Consider the following 22,438-nt stretch of genomic DNA (forward strand, 5'->3'; position numbering starts at 1 on the left):
CAACATACACGGACATGATGATACCAATATAGTCATTTTGTAGGTACTGGTATTTCTTGTTGCTGCCTTTTCAAAATATTATGACAAATTTGCAGCCGTTTTAAGACAGTTAACTGTGTCTTAATTTATTCGTAAAGATATTACATGTCAAAGTAAAAACCCACATGAATTGAATATATTAATATTCACATTTTATTATTATATTTATACATGCATTACGTAGGAGATGATTTGCAGATTGTTCTAAATAATTTTTACCCTTATACTAGAGATTATTTTCTACTAAAATTTAGTGAGCACATAAGTTTTTAATATATTATGGAACTGTTTATCTGAAACCAGAATTGTGTATTACTACATGCACAGACACTTTTTCTGTTTTTTCTGTAATTCTCTCATAAAATCTCTTTATATTCTCAAATGTCTATGGATCAATTCAATTTGCTATGCACTACTATTGTACTTAATGTTATGTTTTGATATGATTCTGTTTTTAGGCATTATTACCCAAAAGTAGACAAAGTTTGCTGTAGATTTGTTCCTGTTCCCTTTAATAGATCCATATCCATTTAACATCTTGTTCAACAGTTGTCCTGGTCTGACAGTGGCTTTGCAGTCACAGACAGTACCTTATACCATTTTTTTTCATTCATTCATTTTTTTTTTTTTTCATTGTGAAGGACAGGAGACTCAGATGAATGTGGTGATGTAATTTTTTCCATAAGTTTACTGGAAATAGTGTTCGCTGTTTTCATATTTGAACAGAATGCTGTGATTTGTTATTGGTTAATTAAAGTTGGATATAAACGAACACATATCCGTTTTACTACAAAATTTTCTTTCCTGTACATATGTGATTTTACTTTTGGTTTTCAGGGTAATTTTTTTTTTTTTTTTTTTTTTCTTTTTCTTATTTTCATTGTGGGTTTGGTTCTTGTACACCTTGTTCAAAAAAAAAAAAAAGACAAATGCTAAGTGTGGCTCTGAATTCAAGGTTTTTTGTTGTTGTTGTTGTTGTTGTTGTTTTGACAGGACAGTGACTATTATACTTTTCTGTCAGATTTGTACTGCCTGAATTGTTGAGTTTGTCTTTGTTGTGCCATACTTTTCAATAAAAATATTAAAAAAAAAAAAAAAGTTGGATGCAACTTCTTGTGGCTGATAGCTCCAATTCTGTAAGTTTTTGGGTGGCGTTGGCAGTCACATTGTATGATAATGCATAAATGCAGCTGCATTTATGGTAAATGTTTTTGTGGTTGCGAACTGCATTGTTTTGGGTTGATGACAAACAAAATTGGCCACATTACTTCAGCAAAGTAATGTGGCACTTTTTTCTATTTACTTCTGACATAGTTACTATCAATCCATGTAGAAAAATACATAGCAAAGACTATACAGACTTTTAATGTGGGATTTATGTGTTGTGTGGGATGGGTTAGGCACCAAAACACATACAGAAGAAAAATATAATTATCAATCAGAAACTGTTGAGGATCAGGCTACAAGTAAAACCAGAATTGGACAGTTTGGACTGTGTTATGTTGTTGTGCTGGATGCAGTAAAACCGAAAGTTTTAATCCACACCTTTAACATTAACAGTCTTGAATACTTAGCTCATTGTGTTTCTCTGCCTTAATAAAACATGACACTAATTACACGGAACCCATTAACATTGTAGCGTTCATGTCACTGCCAGTTAATATATTTGCAATGTGGACGTTATAATTCCAGCAGAACCATGTCTAACAGCAATTTTTATTGTCTGAAACACTTTTTTGCAAACCTACCGTACATCATATACACTTTTAAAACATAAGCTCAAATATTCACATGTAAATTTGGATGCAACCAGTGTTTATTATTACCGTTTGCTCAAACTATTGTACTTTTGTAAAAACGCTGTGTTTGCATCCCCAGACTAATAGAGTTATTACTTTTTCAGTGTGTGTAGGTACGTGTATTAGCAGAGGTTAGTTTCAAAGCCAGAAATCCGATTGTAAGAGGGTACGTGAATGCATCAAAATGCAAAGCAGCAGCTGGCGGAGGGACAGCTGCTGGTCACACGTGGATGGTCGCCTGCTCACACACAATACTACAGACTAATTATTAATGAAGACGACCTACGGCTCTTTATGGCTTTAAAATAACTTATTCTGATATTTATTCCTTTGAACTAACATATTACCTCGTCATGGTATCCCGTCGTACCCAGTGCTCTTTGATTTCACACCTGTGCGCGCTCACCTGCAGGGGGCACTAATCACACACAGCGCGTGAAAAGTTTCCCTTACGTTTATTGTCCCTCGCCGCTTTCCGTAGATATATGGAAAAACATGGCTTCCTACACAGGCAAGGCGTTTTTGTCTCTAGGTCGAATAAATGTGCCTTTTAATGGTCTAAATAACCTAACAAGCAGGGTTACTTACGGGACTCGTGTGTCTGTAAATTCACCTCCTGAAAATAAAGGTAAGTTTCGGTGTCGGTGCTAAATAGTTGATGTTGTGTCGAAGATGTAGCTGCACGGTTAGCTAGCTGTTTTACATACACACACTGACGTTATCTAAGGGCATCCATCTGGTATTTATATGGCATTATCTGTCTGTGTATTTAATATATGTAATGTTGTATATCTAAAATTTACAGATAAATAACTAAAAAAAAAATCTAAATTATCTAAATGATTTTCCTGGTGAGTGAGGGATTTATATAGGCTGTAACTGTAGTCCTTCCCGATGTCAGAATTTGAATGTCATTTCTACATTTACAACAATAATAATGTTGTTAATGTCTGAAATGATGAAAAATAAAAACTAAACAACAGTATATTAAATATACTACGGCTAAAATTTGCTTACAGGTCTTATATATGTCTTTGTGCATAAGAAATCAATGTAAGTGAATCCCCAAAGGAACTGTGTGTTGGTAAATGCAAGTTATGCAAATTTACAGCATTTCAGTTCTGTTGCAACATGTTGATGATCATATGAACTATGTTTTCAGGTCAAAAATGTCCAGTTTTATCACAATTAATGCTATATTTTCATGTCACAAATGGCCAAGTTATATTTGAACTGAATTTACCTGAAAAACAAATATTCTGTTCTTTTAGATTCCCCAATTTTTCTTGCAAGATTATATACTACATATCACATGTTTTATTTTTACAGGTTGCAATATGGAGTATGGTGCTGATCCATCCTGCTTATGTTACGCCAATACATACATTAACCCTTTCATGCACAGTAGTCACCACAGTGGACAGTTCTTCTCCAGCTGTTCTCTTATATATTCGTGGGTTTTGTTGTTTTAGTTCCATATCAGCCAACACAGTGGATACTTATGCACCATCCCATAATACGCTGACATTCATACCATTACTGAAACTTTGCTGTTCTTGATAAACTTGATCTGCAGTAACATGTTTGAGTGTAAATAAATTGCTATAAAAATTGGAAATATGATAAAATGTGAGAAAACATCAGATTAGCTGCATTAAAAATGTTTTTATTTCATAGTTTTCATACAGTATATCACTTTCTGATCTTGCGTTTTAAATACATGGTTCTTTGCTTCAAAAATTAAACACATGGTGTCCAGCTGAGTGGACAATTTTTGGAACTCCATGAAAAATAGGTTCATTAAAAAAATTCAATTGCATTGTTTTTTCGTGCCTAAAAAGGAACACTCTAAAAACACTCAGAAAAAAAATCCTGACTAAGGTTCTCATAATTCATGCATGAAAGGGTTAAGAATGTCACACGTGACTTTTTAAATCAACAGTTTTCTAATAATAAGCATTTTTATAAAGAAATAACACTTCTATAGTGTTATTTACTCTTTAGTATGATGATAAACTATACAATAAATAATTCTGATCCTAGTTTTTGCATAGGGATCATTTGTGGAAACGGTGACATGGCTGCCGAGCATCAGTATGATGGGATCTGTAACAACCATGTCACATCCGTCCACTGCCACATTTTGTGTTTTTGTGTCAGCTGTTATTGTTTTAGATCCACAATACTAACATTTATGAATAAGAGGATAGTTCGTAATAGTAAGTCTAAAAGTTTATTACTAATAAAGTACTGGTACTGAGCAGATCATCATGGGTAATGTCACGTCCGTCCACCAGCAAAAGTTTTCACATACACCTGCTATTCAAAATCCAGTATTTCTGAAAATATAGCTTTCTCTGTCAAATAATATCAGTAGTCTGTGCACAAATGTATTAGCATTATTTCAACACAGTTCTATGCATTTCTTACAACTTTTTTTTTTTTTTACAAAAATGGCCACTCATTTGACCCCCTAAGTAAATTTTAGCCAACTAAAAATAAAATAGTTTAAAAGTGTTTTGTTTGACTCGTGCTCATCTTCAACATGTTCTAATTCTGACTTTGGATGTGTTAAATGTCATGTTTTACAGGTTTTAATCAGGCTGAATTCACCTGTATTCATACTATAAACACTGTGAGATGTGACATGATATCTTACACCTGATTCTTAACCCATAAAGACCCAAACATCCGTCATCGACCAAACCATCTATTGATGTAAACTGTTTAATGTCCGTTGATCCATTTATCCTATCAATACATGTAAATAATTGGTGTAATATACAGTTTGTCATCTTTTCATGATCATCATATGTGACCCATTTGTACATTCAGAGGCTCCGTAGTGAACATAGAAACACCGTCATCTTCTACAGCATTGATTCACCAGTAAAACCCATGGAGTTGGATCAATGACAGCAGATGGAGATGCTTGTTTTTATGTTCAGTTAATGATATATTTTCCTGAAAATGTCACTTTTTCTGCAGTTTTTTCTGTTTTTGATATACTAACCCTCAACTTAAATCTGGGCTTTTGTGAACATCTACATGATCAGTAAATCAAATACAGCAAAATACATAATTTATGCTGATAAAATGCAAGATACAGAAGATAATATCATAATAAAGGGTGATAAATCACTTAAGAAAGGTTAAATATAAAGAAAATTTCACTTGAGAACTGACACAAAAGTAGTGCTGGGTCTTCATGGGTTAATGTAGTTTCATACTTGTACTAATTTAAAAACAATAAAAATACTTATTTTGACAATGAGAAAAAAAAATTGTTAATGTCTATTATAAGAACATTCTTTAATAATGCCAAAGTGAAATTATACATATAATGATAAATAAATATATGCAGTAAAGGATAATGTGTATGATGTTATGTTTTCAGTCCATGCAAGGAAATTAATTTGCACCAAGCATAGTTACAAAAGCTGGAAATCTTCTTAATAATAATAAAAGAAGCAGAGAACAATGTAATCCATCAATACTTTGTACACTGTATATGAGGCACAACCTAAATGGGATATTTGTGTGCGATACTAATATAGACTTATATAAAATAGAAAATATAGTTACACATCAATCAGTATTTATTATTAATCACTGCCTGCCATAAGTAAATACTGGATGAGAAGTCCTAAACTTTCAAAAGTATCTATTGAATGAGATGCTAGTCAGCTAAATAAACTGAGCACTAACATGAGTTATCCACACTTTCTCTGTACAAAGAATTCACCTCACTTAAATTTTGTGGGTGTTTCTATTTTCTCAGTAATGTGTAAAATTAATTTCTATCATTTGTAAATACTGTTGCAGTATTACACCAGTGTGATGGCACCATATCTGTCAATCAATATTGGTTTACTGGTGAAGAAACGAGGCCTTTTAATGTTTCTTATAAAATGCCAAAGGGACTAATCCCATTGTTCTCCAACACCTCCAACAAATGTTGCCGTGTGGATGGAGATATCAAGATAATTGGTCAAACTACTAGAAGAAGTAATAGATAATATAGTATTAAAGCTGATTACTGTACTGCTTTAATGACAGTTGTTATTTTCTTCAATCATATGATTGTTATATTTCCTAAAATACATTATTTGTTAAAACCTTGAGCCAGTTGAACATGCAGATAGGATGGACATGTCAAAGTAAAAACCCACATGAAATGAATCAACTTGAATATATTAATATTCACATTTTATTATTATATTTATACACGCATTACGTAGGAGATGATTTACGGATTGTTCTAAATAATTTTTACCCTTATACTAGAGGTTATTTTCCACTAAAATTTAGTGAATACATAAGTTTTTAATACATTATGGAACTGTTTACCTGAAACCTCTGACTATATTCAGAATTGTGTATTACTACGTGTATAGACAGTTTTTCTTTTTTTTTCTGTAATTCTCAGAAAATCTTTTTATATTCTTAAATGTATCACTGTGGATCAATTCAATTTACTATGCACTACTATTGCACTTAATGTTATGTTTTGATATGATTCTGTTTTCAGGCATTAGTACCTAAAAGTAGACAAAGTTTGCTGTAGATTTGTTCCTATTCTGTTTAATAGATTCATATCCATATAACATCTTGTTCAACAGTTGTCCTGGTCTTACAGTGGCTTTGCATGGCCTTTAAAGATTTTGCAGTCACAGACAGTACCTTATATCATTTTTTTTCATTGTGAAGGACAGGCCACTCAGCTGAAAGTTGAACATGCAAATAGGATGGACCCACCTCTATTACAGACTATGGATTATACATTTACCTATAAATACATCATATATAAATACATATAGTACACTGTTTAGGTCAAAATATATACATATTATCAGCTCAGAAATAGTTGCATCTGAGAAATTAAGTTGTCTATAGGGTGTTTTACAAATAGTGACATAGGCAAAACTTGGGGACCAATGGCTCATATTGAGTTATTAAACTGGATGTACAGGCTAAAAGAAAATATGAGCTAGAATTTAATCACTGATTCATTATTTACTTGACTTGGGTGTTGTGTTCATCCTTTATATAATGATTGTATCCCACCTTTTGCTTCCCACTTGGAGATGACAGAGGCAGAAAACCCAAGAGAGAAGTAAGTATACTGCTGTTGTGTGTGTGTATATGTGTCTTCATTTAACAACAAATTCATCAGATGATTCTACAAAGAAGACCTGTACCTTAAGAGTTCTTCATTTGGTTTCAGTCACAGGAGCCCAGGACAAAAAAGATGCCAGTGGATCAGGACTGGGCTGCAGTTTATCCAATAGCCACTACATTTAGACCCAGTTCTGTCCCTTTACCTGTGAGGATGGGAAGTCCTGTAAAGGGAGGTGCCCCCCCTGAGAAGAACGGTAACTTGGAGCTTATCAAGGTCAGACTTTATTATTTTCCCACACTGTTTGAAGAACCAGAATACAAAGCAACATGTAGGCCTTTCTATTAGATACAGAAGTAAGGACAGCCAATGGGCGTGGCCAAGTGAACATGAACATCAGGGTCTTTTTTCTGTAAAACTATATTTTTGGTTACTTGGCATGAAAGACATATATCTCTAGTTTCTAAAATTGTGTTTATATAATTTGTACCTGAATTACAACTGGATATATAAGAAAATATATGAGAATGCAGTGTAAATTAAGAACAGTAAAGGTTGTAAATTAATTTATACAGCGTAAATTCAGAATATAAATAGTAATGTGTAAATAAATATGTTCCAAATATATGCCTGTGTCTAATCTTATATTTCATAATAATCAAATACTACAATAATTTTGAATGTTATTATTATTATTTTTTTTTTTTTAATGCAGAAAGATGTATATTAAATATAGTAATGAAACATATGTCGCGAAAGACTGATAATTTTATCAGTATCTTAATAAAATCTTTATTATTATTCTGGTGCATCACACTGAACAAACCCCTCACTCTGTTAGTTTTTTGGATTCTTACTCCATTACCATGAATTAATGTCTTTTAAAACTAAAATAGAAATCATACCAGTTTCATTTTTATATAATATGTACTCTCATATATTAAGAAAAGTGCGGTATGCTACATATTTGCACTTTCCTTGAACAACAGCACTTTTTGGGATTTTTTCCAGACCTTGAATAACTGCTGTATATTTTTCCTCACTCCGTTACTTTGTCAGAGATGATTCATGTTTTTCTTAAATATTTGGTTATTATTCCTTAACGGCATGTTAAAGTACTTGTTTAGACCTACAGTTTGAGCTATTATGCTTGCTGTTCAATTATTTTTTTAAAAACAGATACGGAATGATTAGTATTGCTGCACAGTACTTTCTCACTCTGTCACTTGCTTGGCCAGGCCCAAATGCTTCTACAGAGCTAAGTCTTGGTGAACTCTAGCCTACATGTGACATCTCTGACTTGTCCTTCTTGGCATTTTTCAGCCCGTTTTCATTATGTTAGAATGAACAGGGCAGTGCTCTAGCTGTACTTTTGGAGCTCTTTTTGCTCTGCTCACGACCCTCATGGCTCTGACTCTGTGCCCGGATTACTGAGCTGCTGTGTGCAGACACCAGCTGCTCCATCTGGACTCAAGCCACTTGCAGATCCACTGCCCTCACCCGCCACAGCTGGAAATTTGCCATGCGGTCTAACAACATTGATTTTATTCTCTTGCTCAAGCACAAAGGACCAAATGGCAATGCATTATCTACATTATGGTAAAAAACAAAAACAAAAAAAAAAAACAGTTTTATAAAATACAGCTCATGTTATGTCCAAACATAATCCAAAATAAGATTAGATCAGATCTTTTTTTTTTTTTTTTAGATTATAGAATGTATTACATAATTCTGTGTTTGTTTACTCCCCAGTTAAAGGGTATTAAACTTAAGTAACTCTGCCCCTTTTTTTTTTTTTTTTTTTTTTGTGATTAAGGTCTTTTTTATCTTCAATTTTTAAATGCACAACAAGAAATGTACAATGTGAACATGAAACAGTTGTATCCAGTTCCTGTCCACCTGCCCCCCCCCCATCCCACCCACCGCAAGTACTAGACCTTCGTTAAGTTTACATACAGCCAGACATAATATACTTACATACAGAAATGTGTAAACCCCCTTCAAACACATAAATACACAGCCAGACACATATATATACCCACACACATGCATATTTGTAAGTTCACATACACTTAAATAAATAAATAAGGGGAAAGAAGATTAAAAATAAATGAATTAAAAATAAAATAAAGCAAAAAGGCACACAGATATTGAAGCTGGTAACTCTGCCCTTTTAAGTTTGTGGTCGCTGCTTTTGTGCTTCTCAGGATGCAAATATTAATACAGCAGCACATTTTCATGTTACTGTGAGAGCAGCCTTTTAATATCTGTTTATGCATTTTCTTATACTTAAATACTTACCTCTTTCAGATACCAAATTTTCTGCATTTGACACCAGGTGCCATCAAGAAACATTGTGAAGCTCTAAAACGTAAGTTCCCCTGAATTTTAAAGACACAGAAAATATTTCTTTGTACTGTGCTTTAGCAACATCGATTATATTTAACCCAAAATTGTCAGACTTTGTTATAAAATGTTTTTCTGTGCTTTCAGCGTTCTGTACAGAGTGGCCCTCGGCTTTGGACACCGATGCCAAATGTGACCAGTTTTTCCCCGTCAAGGTAGAAAGCACAGACTACGTGTCTGCCGGCCCTTCCCTCAGAAACCCTTCGGCCCGCGTCGTTCATCTCAGAGTGAGTTTTCCCGCCATACCATTTGTAATTCCCTGATGTTTGTGCCATCACTTAATGATGTTTGCTTCAGTTTGATTCTTCCAGTATATAGAAAGTTAACCGTGGAGAATCCAAGCCTGTAAAAATGAGATTGAAGATTTAGAGGGACGCGTAATCACCATCTGACATCCTGACCTTATGTCCCTGTGATTTATCTGGGAAGATGCTCATTGTTCATTGACCCCAGACCTAAGAAATCAAGTCATGAAATCTACGTACAGATTAATTCAGGAAATTATGTCACATTTGAGTTATGTCAAGATGTTCTTACGTCTACTACAAGCTGGGCTTTCTTTGGTCAGTGTTGAATTAAAAAATAAACTGTATGCTCTCAAAGAAAAATCAAAACTGGCTGAGAATTACACTTGAGATACTCATATTCCTCTTAATCCCTCTCCCCTAATCTGTCAATATGAAACCCTTCCTCATCAGCCAAAGGAATTTATACAAACCTATAAAAATATTTTATGTAAAATGCAAGTAAATGACCATGGAACATGAATTAAGCACATTACAGTTAAACCCAAAGGCATAAAAACAGATCAGTATTCATTTCTATAATACAATGATTAACTATAAGATTATATTTATTATTATTTACCAGTTTAATAATCACTTGGCCTTGGTTTCTAATTATAAAGATGTGCATTATGTAATGGAGCAAAACACAACACAGTCTATTTAGCAGCTAAAAGCTTTGTGCCAAAGCAAAGAGCTCTCATTCATTCACGTGTTTGTTTTGGTTTGTTTTTTGGCTCGTGCGCCATATTGTTCAGCTGTGCTAATCCACATTTTGATACACACATTTGAATATATTTACATAAGATAATCGTATAGGTTTTGCAATCTGCATTGCTTCCAAAGAAATCCTGCGTTCTAGGCCAAACACAAAAACAAGAAGTGTTAAAGTTGACACAGTTGTAGTGTTCCCAGGTGAATACGTGTTATTTTTACCTTTAATCATCAGCCATCTGCTCCACTGACACTTTGCCTTAGATTATATCAGTAAGGTAGGAATTATTCCAGCAGTAATCCATGTGGATTAGACAGGAGGAAAGATTGGAGAGCAAATCTCATAGTTAGGTTCTGAATCCAGAACAAATGGACCCAGTCCAGCATTCTTCGTTCACCTAAAATTAAATAACAGATACTTTCACTCCAGTCTACTGCTGTTATTTAGTTTGGGTGTTTTTTTAAATAGGGGGAAGTATAGACGGAGTTTGTGCAAAATCCTGGAAATAAAAACTGCATCTGGGTTCTTGCAGTTCTAAGTCCACAGATATGCTTAGTGAGGTCAGTGCCTATAGGATCTGTGTGTGCGCCCTTACGTGACATATAAATGCTTTTGGTTGCCCTCATATTATATAAGTCAAAGCCATGAAAAACAGTCTTATGAAGCAGTAATCTGTTGTTTTTTTATCCTCCCTGCAAGGGGCTTAGGTGACTCCGGTACACAACATAAATACTGTGATTTCATCTGTATAGGGAATAGGATTTAAAGCCCCAGAGTGAAGAATCTGCATGCGTCAGTGTAGGAGACATGAGTTTGACCTGTGTTTGTACTTTAATTAAACAGGTACAGGATGCACTGCTGAAATCTACCTATAGGCTTTACATAATAATATATAACACATTATATAGTAATGTAATAACTAAACCATTTCAGACACTCGACTCTGGAAGTGATTAAAAGCCTGCCTGTGGGTTTACTGTATGAATTCAACAGAACTGAAAGCATAAAGCCTGAGAACTTTGACATTTATCAAAGTGGTTAACCAACTGCAGTCAAATTCATAATAGGCAACAAAATACATAATAAAATCACAAACTGAAATATTTGTTCTTGTGATTCAGCTGTATTTGGGAGATGTTGGAATTTTTTTTACTATGATTAAATTTTTAATATCAATCAATCAGTCAATAATTATTACAGTACATGTTAAATCATAATCTCTTTCCAGTTTAACTCTCAAAGACGTAAACAGCCACCAGTGACAAAAAACATCTACTGATGCTGATGTTTAATCACTTTTGAACCATCCTATGAATACATGTAAATAATTCAGGTAAAATGCAGTTTCACACCTAAATTCCACTGAAAATGGCATCATGCTGAGAATAATATGATAATAGTAAATGGTTGTAAGTCACTTAGGAAAGATTAAATGTAGAGAAAAAAAAATTGGAAATCTCCACAAAAAAATAGTTTGAGGTCTTTAACAGTGAAGGGCTGATTGGTTTATTTTATTTATTTATTAGTAATATTTATCTTGAGTAAAAGTTGGAAAAAAGGTTATTTGCCGTTTTTTCACACCTCCTGATGGTCAGAACAGTGTTCAAAAGTAGCTGAATGCTGAAAGTCAAAAGTTGCATGAGTAAATGCAGTAAAACACTGAAACCTTTTGATGATGCTAAGAAAATGAAGCTTAAAATGAGCAATGTATGTGTGAATGCGAGTGAATGAATAATGGATCCATTGTACGCGCTTTGAGTATGTGTTAATAGAAAAGAGCTATATAAATCTAATCCATTATTATTATTACTATTATGAGAAGAGAGTTGTGTAATAAGAGACGACTGTTATTTTGATTCTATGTATAGTGAAATAAAATGAGTGTTACTGCTGAGAAACTTGGAATCAGCGAAACAGCTTTTCTAAATACAGTCAGGACTCCTCTAAGATCCACAAAGAAAAGGCAGAAAACACATTTCAGCGTCTCATCACAGTGGTCTAAGAATAATAATTTCCAAAGCCGCATATTCTACGTCTATATAGTTTTCAATATACAGGTTATTTATGTTGTTGTGATAACGTCTGACCTCGATGCTTTCACAGGTAAAGCTGTCCAGTTTAAATCTGGATGATCACGCACGGAAGAAAATGCTGAAACTCGTTGGAGAGAGATACTGCAAAGAAACAGATATTCTCACCATCACTACTGACAGGTGAACAGTACCGCCTAAAAATACAGATTTTCTTCAACATACAGAATACCAAGAGATGTGCTTAAATCCTTTCCTTTTTGTCTTTATTTGTCTCTTCATCAGCTGCCCATTGCGACAACAGAATTATGACTATAGCATGTACCTGCTGACTGTCCTTTACCACGAATCATGGGTGAGTTTGACAGATTTTCTATTCTTACTAAAGTCTTTCTACTTTGGATTATCTATTTTCTCTGCGACGTTTTCCTTTCGATCTTTTTCTTTTCGTTTACTCAGCTTTTGTCTTCTTTCAATAAGTACACATTCATTTAAAGGACACTGGTTTGTACGTGTAATGTTTTTTTTATACTTTAAAGGTGTTTGTTCAAGTTCTAACAAATAATAAAACCTGATCCTGTGAACCCAAACATAACAGGAAAAAGCTGCTGACTCATTTGATGTGTGCCGTATAATGGTATAAAGGTAATCCTGTTAGTTGGACCTCAAATGTGCACAAAATATATTTTTCTATTTTTTATTTTTTGCTGGAGGGCAGGAAAAATAAGCTGTAAAAAAACACTGACATATCACTTTGATACTGTGAAAGATTTGACCTTGTTTTCAAGGTTCAGAGCCATGAAAAGCCAGGAAAGTCAATGTTGAATTTTTTGGCATTATAAAACAAAATCATCAAAATTTTTAGAGACATTGTAGAAAAAACTTCAGGGATGTATGGTTCTTTCTCAGAATCACCTACAGTCTGTGATTTGTGCAGGATTTCAGTTTTTTTTTTGGGGGGGGGGGATTGATCATTTGAATTTGAATATCACGGACATCGTATCTTACCAAACAGCAATAATCATGTACAAGGCAAAAAACAGACAGTTACCTGAAAATATCAAAAAAATGTTTCGAAATCGGGAGGGATGTTATCAATTAAGAGGGGAACATAACTTCAAAATCAAAAACAGGACAACAACCTTAAAAAGTTTTTGTTTATCAATTTCTGGTGTTAAGCTATGGAACAATCTAAGTGAGGAACTCAAGCAAAGTCCAAATATTATCCAGTTTAAGAAAATGTACAAAAATATTTTGTTTAGCAGTTATAATTGATAATTATCATTACTGACTATTTTCCTTTACTTATAGATATGGCATAGGGATTAGAGGCAGAGAAGCCTATGTGAATGTATATGTGTATGTATGGAACAGTGTATATATGAATTTGTACACATATATGTAAGTGTATGCGCAGGGGTATGTATATGTGCGTATATGCATACATGTGTATGTATGTATATGTATGTATATATATGTGTGTGTGTGTATATATATATATATATATAGATGGATAGATGTATATGGGTATATATGTATATATGTACATATTGTTGGTTTAGACAAAGGGGTGAGAGCCTATAAGCTATGCTTCTTCTCACTCCTTTTCGAATATGACTTTTTTTTTTTCTTTCTTTTCTTTTTGCTTGTATCATTATTTTATGCTTCCTTGAATTTTCATTTCTATATTATGTTGTGCAAAGAAGTCAAATAGTAGTAATCAGGAAGCTTGTATCATATCCATATTCGAAATAAATCAATTAAAAAATATATATATTTACTTTATCATATTTTAGCAACAAATGCAAACTCGCATAGTTAAACATAAAATGAAATAGAAATAATGTCCAAAAATGTAAATATTAAGAGACTAAGGTTCATTGTGTATAGAGCATCTTGATTAAAAGGAATCTCATAAATTCAGAAAGGTCTGTTTCAAAGTCAGACTTTTTGTCAAATAAATGTCTTTTTGTTTAGTAGTAGGAGGTTTTTGTTTTTTTTTATATCCTGTATCAAAAAACAACTGTAAATCAACAGTTTTAAGTCAATATTTGAAATCTCGTCTGAATTTTGTGTCAAATTGAATTCACAAAACAAGGGAATGAACCGGATTTAGACAGGAGTAAAATATATACATTGTAAAACCTGTATTGTTAAAAAACTGAGAAAATATGTAATGGTTTTTAAAAGGTTTCCTGAGTTTTTGAGGTAAATACGAAAATAATCACCAGTTATAAATTGCCCTTTTTTTCCTACGGTTTCTGTTCATGGAAAGGATGTTATTGTAAAAATCATGGAAAACAATTGAAACTGTGTTTGTAAAAATGTGAAGAAACTCTGAATTATGTGCTTTATCAAAACTAGAGCACAAGACACAATCTTAAGCAGAGTTGTTTTTATGTTGTGAGAACTGTTTTTGGTTCAGTGTAAAACGTGCAGGGTAAATCAGGTAAATGTTTCTAAAATGCTTATTAGAACTGAGAAACTGCAGATCATGGTTTTATTCAGGGTCATTGTGTCATTTGTTGTAATGGATTCTAACTGTTCTGTAAAAACATTTGGATCTTAGGAGGACCAGTTAGCTCAATGTTATATATTTAATTTGTTAAACTCTGTGGAAGAGGGGATTTTGTACTTTATAGGATAAATAAAGTAATTTTTTTAACTATATTTGAACAAAAAAAACCACTATATATAGTACTCTTTATTCTGGTGAAGTCTTGATTTTATGTGAAATGTCTAAGGTGACATTTACGTACAGCAGGGCAGTGTACCTTTTACCAGGGGAATTCTTGTCCATCTTGCTTTGCGATCTGTGAGACTGTGCCCATTAGGAAGGTATCAGAGTTGAATGGGCAGAAGGATGGCAAACAGCGGCATTGTCCAGTTGACATTTCCTCACAGATGGCGGGGAAAACAGGCTCCCCTATCAGGTGTTGACCCTGATACTCATTCACATTAAGCCAACCATGCCACATCAGAGAAGCAAGCCACCAGGTCACCAGCTCAGGCACTGTTCACATACATTTGCAGCCAGACACAAAAAAACAAAATGACCCCCCCCTGCTATCGCACAGCCTCTGCCTTTTCCCGTCGTGGCTTAGTCACGTTAAAAACTCCTCATTCTCTGTTGGGAAAGTCGTCGGAGCCAGGAAGCAAAACACTGTCCGTTGCCCTTTTGGTCACACAATGGAAAGCACAGTGCTTGTCCAGCAGGCTTTGGGAAGCTGTGAGAGTGGCGTAGCGTTCAGGTTGTAACGCTAGCCCACAAAGAGGCCAATTGTTAGCAGCTACTGAGGTGATTTTATCTCCCCACTCAGGGAGACGGACCTTGCCTGCTAAATCCACTGTGTGCTAATCCAACCAGTGCTGTGGCCGGTCGCTCAAAGCTCCAACATGAAGGGAAGTTTACCGCTAGAGGCACTCCGTCTGCGGTTGCGCTTCCTCAGCTTTGGCTGTCCCTTAAATCAAAATATACATGTTCATGACCATGCATATGAGCTCACACTGCAAAAACCTAAAGCTTACCAAGTGTATTTTTCTCATTTCTGGTCAAAATATCTCATCACGCTTAAAATAAGATGTAATCACCTAAAGAGTAAATTTTCAGTGAGATATAAGAACTTATTTTTAAACAACAGATCTTGAAAATCTTATTTCAAGAAATCTGTCCAAGCTAATTTTCACTGGTTCCATTGGCAGATTTTTACCTCCCCCAAGGAGGTTATGTTTTTGCCAGGGTTTGTTTGTTTGTTTGTTTGTCTGTTTGTTTGTTTGTCTGTCCGTTAGTGTGCAACATAACTCAAAAAGTTATGGACAGATTTTGATGAAATTTTCAGGGTTTGTTGGAAATGGGATAAGGAAGAAATGATTAAATTTTGGTGGTGATCGGGGGTGGGGGGGCCCACGGGGGGGGCGCAGACCAGAACATTTCATCAAAATCTGTCCATAACTTTTTGAGTTATGTTGCACACTAACAGACAGACAAACAAACAAACAGACAAACAAACAAACAAACCCTGGCAAAAACATAACCTCCCTGGTGTGGGGGGGGCCCACGGGGGGGCCCACGGGGGAGCCACTGATCAGCCTTGGCGGAGGTCTGCGCTCTCCGAGTGCTTCTAGTTTTTGCTTGAATTAAGCAAAAAAAAAAAATCTTGAATTAAGCAAAAAAAAAAATAAAATGATGTTTTTGCTCGAATTAAGCTAAAAAAAAATCTGCCAATGGAACAAGGGACAAAAACATGATTTTTTTTTTTTTTTTTGCTTAATTCAAGATTTATTTTTTTTTTGCTTAATTCAAGATTTTTTTTTTTTTTGCTTAATTCAAGCAAAAAAAATCTGCCAATGGAACAAGTGAAAATTATCTTGGAAAGATTTCTTGAAATAAGATTTTCAAGATCTATTGTCTAAAAATAAATTCTTATATCCCACTGAAAAGTTACTCTTTAGGTGATTATGTCTTATTACCTCCGCCAAGGAGGTTATGTTTTTGTTGCCGTTGGTTTGTTTGTCTGTTTGTGTGCAAGATAACTCAAAAAGTTATGGACGGATTTGGTTGAAAATTTCAGGAAATGTTGATACTGGCACAAGGAACAAATGATTAAATTTTGGTGGTGATTGGGGGTGGGGGGGCCCACTGATCTGCCTTGGCGGAGGTCTGCGCTCTCAGAGTGCTTCTAGTTTTACACGTGATGAGATATTTTGACTAGAAATGAGAAAAATACACTTGGTAAGATTTGGATTTTTGCAGTGTAGTCAAGGGAGGTCTGACTCCTGGCTGATGTCAACTATGAAATTACAATTTGTATTTAATATCAAAGTTAAAGATAAAGGATGTGTTTCCGGACTGCTGCACTGTGCGCTGCCTTCTAAATGATCAAATTCATTGTTTCTAAATAATAAATTGATCATACAGTGTTTTTCATGGTGTTTAGAGCAGGCAGTAATGACAGTTACATGTTTAGTTTTGGCAGTGACACAAACTGTTTCTTTTCATAAATGTGATGTATTTGCAAGTAAAGTAAATGTATAAAATCCTTATAATTGCACTTTGGAGTATTACGGAAATGACCGGAAAGATCCTGAAAGTTTGTGTCACTACCAGAACTTTTAGCAACAACATAGAATTCAGCGGATGAAAGCAGCACCCCTCCATGCCTGAACAGTATATTAATTGATTTATATGAGCTGTAGTTCCAAAATACAATATTCTGGCAATAATTTGGTAAAATCATAGCACATATAGTGAGAATTTAACCCTTTCATGCATAGTGGTCACTACAGTGGACAGCTATTCAAAGCTGTTTTCTTATATATTCATGGATTTTATTGTTTTCGTTCCATATCAGCCAATAGAGTGGACGTACCATTGCTGTAACTTTGCTGTTCTTGATAAACCTGATCTGCACTAACATGTTTGAGTGACAGTCAGTTCCTTGTTATTGTTATTAGACTGTAATTAACTTTTTTTTTTTTTAAAGCAAAAAGGTTTTTCTTTTTGCGTATTATCTCCATAAAGTGAGTAATAACTAATATTTGAGTATGCTAAAATGTGGAAAAAACATTAGATTTGTAGCATTTAAAAAAATTATTTTATAGTTTTTACACAGTATATTAGTAAATACATGTTTGTCTGCTTCAAAAATCAAACCCATGGTGTTCATCTGAGTGGATGTTTTTGCAGTTCCTTGAAAAACAGGTTCATAAAAAAAATTCAATCACAGTGTTTTTTTCATGCCTAAAGAGGAATAAAAACACTCAGGAAAAAAATCTTGATTAAGGTTCTCATAATTCATGCATGAAAGGGCTAATATAAATAGTTGATTTTTAAAACAATTTATTGCATAATCAACATTTAGCTGTTTGTGCTCAGATTTAACTGTAAAGTAGACTTTCATTCTGCTGTAATTACACCCGTGTTTTTCAACTGTGGGGTCCCCTGAAATTTCAACTATCTGATAAAAAATAAAAACTTACTAATAAAAATATATAGTGAATTGACAGAGACCATCCCAATCCATAAAAGACATGACAAACTGTGAAGCTGAAACTGAAGCTCTGTACTGTATCTTTCAAATGTTCATTGTGGTCAGTTTCAGATGCTGCAGCTCTTTCATTATTCATAGTCTGAGTTCTTGTTGGTTCAGTATTAATTGTCAGTCTTGTAAATACTCGACTGACTGTACATATTCTGACCAAGGAAAATAAAATTCTCACTTTGTGCAGTAATCTACACCTGGCTTTTCTGCCTCCGTCCATAATAATATACATTATATAGACTAAATGTCATCTAAAATTAACATTATAGCAAACTATTGCATGATCAAAAACAAATTAATTTTAGCCAAAAAAAATGTCTCCGTTTGGAATGTTCCCAGTCATTTGTGATGTTAAAATGGGGTCACGAGCCAAAAAAGGCTGGAACCACTGGATGACACCGACACTTAAATGTTTTGACCTGTATGTATCCGAGTCGCAGGCCCCTCTTCTGTGTTTTTAGGATTATGCTTACATTGTAAAAGATCCTCTACATTTGAGGGGCCGCTGATGGTAGACCCCCAGCCCCACCCCCCTTTGCACAGTATCTGTTGCTCTGACTCACTGGACTCGATCCACACGGATGTTGTGTAGATCTGATATGTATAGCGGTAATGATGGTCATTAACCTCAAACACCTGGAGAGCAGCAGCGCCCAGGCTCTATCGCTGCCCTGCTTTAATCTGCCACACAATGGGGCTTATTGTTCTCAGGGGAATGCGATGACAGCTAGAAAGGCAGCGGATGGAGCACTACATATGGAGAAATACTATCTCTGTGAGAGGAGCATCAAAGTAGGGGTTGAGGGGGGGGTGACCAGGGACCGTCATATTTTACATCCGTTTCCTTGATGTGTGTTATGTGTGATCCTTAACAAAATCATCTGTTTTCTAGTTGATTCACTGCAGGAAAAACAATTCCACAATTACTAGTATGTTAATAGTCGGGTTGGACTGGACTGGATTATACATGGTGTCCATAAAGTCTTTTTACAATTTAACAGATGTTTTACGAATCGGCTAAAATTCGCTTACAGGTCTTATATATGTCTTTGTGCATAAGAAATCAATATAAATGAATCCCTAAAGGAACTTAATGCAAGTTATGCAAATTTACAGGATTTCAGTTCTGTTCAACATGTTGATGGTCATATGAACTATGTTTTCAGGTCAAAAATGTCCAATTTCATCACAATTAATGCTATATTTTCATGTCACAAATGGCCAAGTTATATTTTAACTGAATTTACCTGAAATTCAAATATTCTATTCTTTTAGATTCCCCAATTTTTCTTACAAGATTATATACTACATATCATGTTTTATTTTTACAGGTTGCAATATGGAGTATGGTGCTGATCCATCCTGCTTATGTTACGCCAATACATACATTAAGAATGTCACATGTCACTTTTTAAATCAACAGTTTTCTAATAATAAGCATTTTTTTTATAACAAAATAACAATTCTATATTGTTATTTCCTCTTTAGTATGATGATAAACTATACAATAAATAATTCTGATCCTAGTTTTTGCACAGGGATCATTTCTGGAAACGGTGACATGGCTGCCGAGCATCAGTATGATGGGATCTGTAACAACCATGTCACATCCGTCCACTGCCACATTTTGTGTTTTTGTGTCAGCTGTTATTGTTTTAGATCCACAATACTAACATTTATGAATAAGAGGAGAATTAGCAATAGTAAGTCTATAAGTTTATTACTAATAAAGTACTGGTACTAACCAGATCATCATGGGTAATGTCACGTCCGTCCACCAGCAAAAGTTTTCACATACACGTGCTATTCAAAATCCAATATTTCTGAAAATATAGCTTCCACTGTCAAATAATATCAGTAGTCTGTGCACAAATGTATTAGCATTATTTCAACACAGTTTTATGCATTTCTTACAACTTTTTTTTTTTTGATAAAAATGGCCACTCATTTGACCCCCTAAGTAAATTTTAGCCGAAATGCAAATGAACAGACACATCTATGGAAATTATTATAAAATGAAAAGATGACATTGAAGTTTTTTTGCTTAATTTTTTTGCACTTAGTTGCACAAAACACATCAAGACGTTACTCAATTTCTTGCCATTTTCACTGTCCACTCCTCCCTTTATCCAACTCTGTACTTGTCTCCATAAATTTCATGTAATGCACAAATTGATGGACGTGATGGTGCATGTCTTCCATACTTAATCCTGTGGTTTCACTGAGTCTACATATCGGATTTTGTTTCAATAAACCATCATTCACTGTGCCTTTTCTTGAGGAGTAGCCATTTTTAAGGGTTTATTTAACAGAACCTATTTAATCAACAGGGATGCAATGGGATTATAAACTTTGATAACCACTAAGTCTGATTAACATAACTTACCAATTGTGTTTGTAATAAAGTTTTTAAATTGTAAAGAGACTTTGTAGACAAACTGTACTACAACTGCAGAAAAACTGAATAATTACACTTTTTTTTTTTTTTTTTTAATGAGTCATAGAATCCAAATTAAATGCTGTGTTTTAATGTGTTTTCTACAAGGCTGGGTACATTTTTAATTTATTTATTTATTTTTAACAGTATTACATCACTTTTATCCTTTATGTTCAGGTCTTAAATATTTGAGAGATCTGAACAACTTCAACAATGACAAATATTGTTTTATATATAAGTTTATTCCCTCATTTTTGTCTCTTTTGTTGATTTTTTTTTTTTTTCATTTCTGGCCTTGTTTTCTTTAATTTTTGTCCATTTTGTAGAATTTTTTTTTTTCATTTTTCTCTTTTTTTTCCCTCAAATTTTGTCCAGTTTGTTGATTATGTTTTAATTTTTGTCCAGTTTGTTGACTATTTTCTGTTTGTTCATTTTGTTAATTTTTTCATTTTTGTCTTTGTTTTCCTTCATTTTTGTCCATTTTGTTGATTTTTTTTTTTTCCCAGTTTGTTGAGTGTTTTCTTTGTTCATTTTGTTGATTTTTTTTTTTTTTTTGTCCTTGTTTTCCTTCATTTTTGTCCATTTTGGGGGTTTTTTTTCCTTCATTTTGTCCAGTTTGTTGATTATTTTTCATTTTTTTCCAGTTTGTTGAGTGTTTTCTTTGTTCATTTTGTTGATTATTTTTTAAAATTTTTGTCCTTGTTTTCCTTCATTTTTGTCCTTTTGATTTTTTTTCCCTGTTTGTTGACTATTTTCTTTATGTTTGTTGATTTTGTTGATTATTTTTTTCATTTTTGTCCATTTTGTTGATGATCCTTTTCATTTTCGTCCAGTTTAACTATTTTCTTTATGTTTGGCTGGGCACATTTTGAAGTGAATAAATATTCTGTTATTTTCATTCCTCAGAAAACAGAGGCCTGGGAGGCTGACAAGACCGTGGCAGACATGGAGGAATACTGCTGGGAGGACAGCCCGTCCCAAAAGAATATCCTGGATACATTAATACGCATGAAAATAGCCGGGGAGGACGAAAGTGAGGAAGTGCGTAAGCAGCTGCTGGGGATAGCAGAAGTGCAGGATTATAAGGACTCGATCATAAGGTTGAAGAATGAAGGCGAGAGCGAGAGCACCATGCTCCAGTACAAAGAAGCAGTCAAGAAAGTACTTAACCTGTAACACAGCATAATGTCAAAATGGTTTATATGAAGACAGTGACCAAAAGAGGCAGGAATACAGCTGTTTAAATACTAGGCCCTGAAATTCTTAACATTCAACTATTATTTTGGATTTCATGTAACAACACAGCACAGTTAAGAGCATACTGTAGATAATGTTGTAATTTACATCACAATATTAAAACCTGTGTCTGAGCTAATGTATTTATTTACCTAAGTGACTTAAATATGATTTCAGGTTTATGATGCTGTCTTTAATACAAAAATAAAAGCTCAATCTGTGCTACATAACTGTCTGGTGAATGTGAAGTTTCTAAACATGATGATTTAAGGCAGGGGTCTCAAACATGTGGCCTGAGGGCCAAAGGCGACACACTAAAGGTTTCAATCCGG

General features: G+C 34.1%; 1 protein-coding gene across 1 annotated transcript; it reads left to right on the forward strand.

The window, feature by feature from the left end:
- The first annotated feature begins 2,329 nt into the window (after positions 1–2,329).
- On the forward strand, positions 2,330–22,336 carry mrps35 (mitochondrial ribosomal protein S35). The gene is made up of 8 exons (XM_030137432.1): positions 2,330–2,466; positions 6,926–6,954; positions 7,066–7,233; positions 9,268–9,328; positions 9,451–9,590; positions 12,466–12,575; positions 12,678–12,747; positions 21,777–22,336. The coding sequence occupies exons 1-8, from the start codon at positions 2,334–2,336 to the stop codon at positions 22,044–22,046; spliced, it is 981 nt and encodes a 326-aa protein (XP_029993292.1). The 5' UTR covers positions 2,330–2,333; the 3' UTR covers positions 22,047–22,336.
- The last annotated feature ends 102 nt before the right edge of the window (positions 22,337–22,438 follow it).

This window comes from Sphaeramia orbicularis, chromosome 6 (genome assembly GCF_902148855.1).
Source record: "Sphaeramia orbicularis chromosome 6, fSphaOr1.1, whole genome shotgun sequence".
Lineage (NCBI taxonomy): Eukaryota > Metazoa > Chordata > Actinopteri > Kurtiformes > Apogonidae > Sphaeramia > Sphaeramia orbicularis.